Source organism: Aptenodytes forsteri, unplaced genomic scaffold (genome assembly GCF_000699145.1).
Source record: "Aptenodytes forsteri isolate BGI_AS27 unplaced genomic scaffold, ASM69914v1 Scaffold298, whole genome shotgun sequence".
NCBI classification, from domain to species: domain Eukaryota; kingdom Metazoa; phylum Chordata; class Aves; order Sphenisciformes; family Spheniscidae; genus Aptenodytes; species Aptenodytes forsteri.
The window spans coordinates 969,916-971,490 of NW_008793956.1; the positions used below are offsets into that span (position 1 = coordinate 969,916).

The following is a 1,575-nucleotide window of genomic DNA, read 5'->3' on the forward strand; positions in this document are numbered from 1 at the left end:
GCCGCCTGACCCCCTCTTCGCCTCTAGGCTTTTCCAGGTGTATAGCGCGAGGGCCATCGCCCCCCGAGCCGTGCCCGTGGACCTGGCCATGCGGCTCTGCCTGAGCCACTCGCCCCCCATCCGCAAGCTGCTGAACTCCTATGAGGAGCTGCGGGGCAACCGGGGGCGCAAACCCCTCCGATCCTGTCTCAACCAGAAGCTGAGCGCAGAACCTGAGCCTGAGCGGCAAGATAGCACCAAGAGCTCCAAGGGCCAGAAGAAGAGAGTCGTGTTTGCTGACATGAAGGGGCTCTCACTGACGGCTGTCCGCTTCTTCTCAAAGATTGAGGAGGACCTCTGTGACTTGCAGCATGCCCTGTCTGACCTTGCCTGCTTCCGACCTAGACTGTGGGACTCACGCCCAGAAGTGTGCAGGTATGTGCTGGACTTCCCACAGCCCTCTGCGGACTACACCACTTTCCGCAGCCGCCTACACAGCAACCATGTCTGCCTGGAGAACTGCCTGATCCAGGACCGTGCCCTGTCAGGGACAGTGAAGGTCAGAAACATCGAGTACGAGAAGAAAGTGATGGTCCGCATCACCTTTGATGGCTGGAAGAGCTTCCGGGACATCTCCTGCCAGTACATGCATAGCACGTACAGCTCAGCTGACACAGACACCTTCTCTTTTGAGCTTGCCCTGCCCAAGCCATCCGTCTCCCGCAGGGCCACAGAGTTCTGCATCTCTTTCCAGTGCGGACAGAAGACCCACTGGGACAACAACCACGGGAGGAACTACAAGATCTGCCACGTGGGCATGATCCGCCCTCCCTCCCATGCCGTGAAGAGTGCTAACAGGGCCTGGGAGCATCTTGGCACCTCTCGGGCTGCCACCCTGGTCCTTTCTCACCTGCAGACCTGGCGGCACTCAGAGACCCGGGCTCCTTATTGGTAGGAAAGCAGTGTGTGGCAAGGTGTAGGTCCCTTCCATGTCCTGACTATGGTACAAGGGTCTTTGGGGAGGGGTCAGCTGCAGAAGATGCTGCTCACAGTTTTGTTAGCTCCTCCGTGTGTCTGGCCTGCTGTTGTACGAGCAGCTGCCGGTCTCCGTGGAAGCTTCTTCACTGCTGGCTCCTGCCACAGAGGCTGGAAGCTGCTGCTTGGTGTAACTCCTGCCCGTAGGTTCTCGAGGCAACGCTGTTGCGAGAGCAGGGGACCAGCAACAAAGGAACGGCTGTGGCTGTGTCCACGTCTGTCAGCCGCTTCAGCTGGGAGCCAGCCATGTGAGCTGCGGGGGTCCTGGTGCTGCCCAAGTGCCTTGTGTGGAGCTGCTGGTGACGGGGCGTGCACCCCTGCGGCACCTGGGGCCTCAGCAGACCTCGCGCTCCCAGGCTGTGACAGCGCCATGGCAGCAGCCACCAGCAGGGCCCACTGCCCTGCCAGCCTCCCGCTGCGGGCACTCCCCGAGCCACGGTCCCGAGGGGGGCTCACCGCGGGGGTGACTGAACGTGCAGGCTACCGGGCCGGGCTCTGCGGGGGACGGCAGGGGCGCCTCCGGTCGTTGGTGCTGTACTCTGCCTCTGCCTCTGCCTCTGC

At 62.0% G+C, this 1,575-nt stretch overlaps 1 protein-coding gene across 1 annotated transcript in view; it reads left to right on the top strand.

Annotated features, from left to right (window-relative positions):
- Window positions 1-1,525, top strand: part of LOC103897791 (protein phosphatase 1 regulatory subunit 3C-B) — a 7,213-nt gene extending 5,688 nt beyond the window's left edge. Inside the window, exon 2 of the mRNA XM_009277997.2 lies at window positions 28-1,525. Coding sequence (XP_009276272.2) covers window positions 28-934 — 907 coding nt within the window. The 3' untranslated portion in view covers window positions 935-1,525. The remainder of the gene's footprint in view (window positions 1-27) is intronic.
- Window positions 1,526-1,575: the final 50 nt, after the last annotated feature.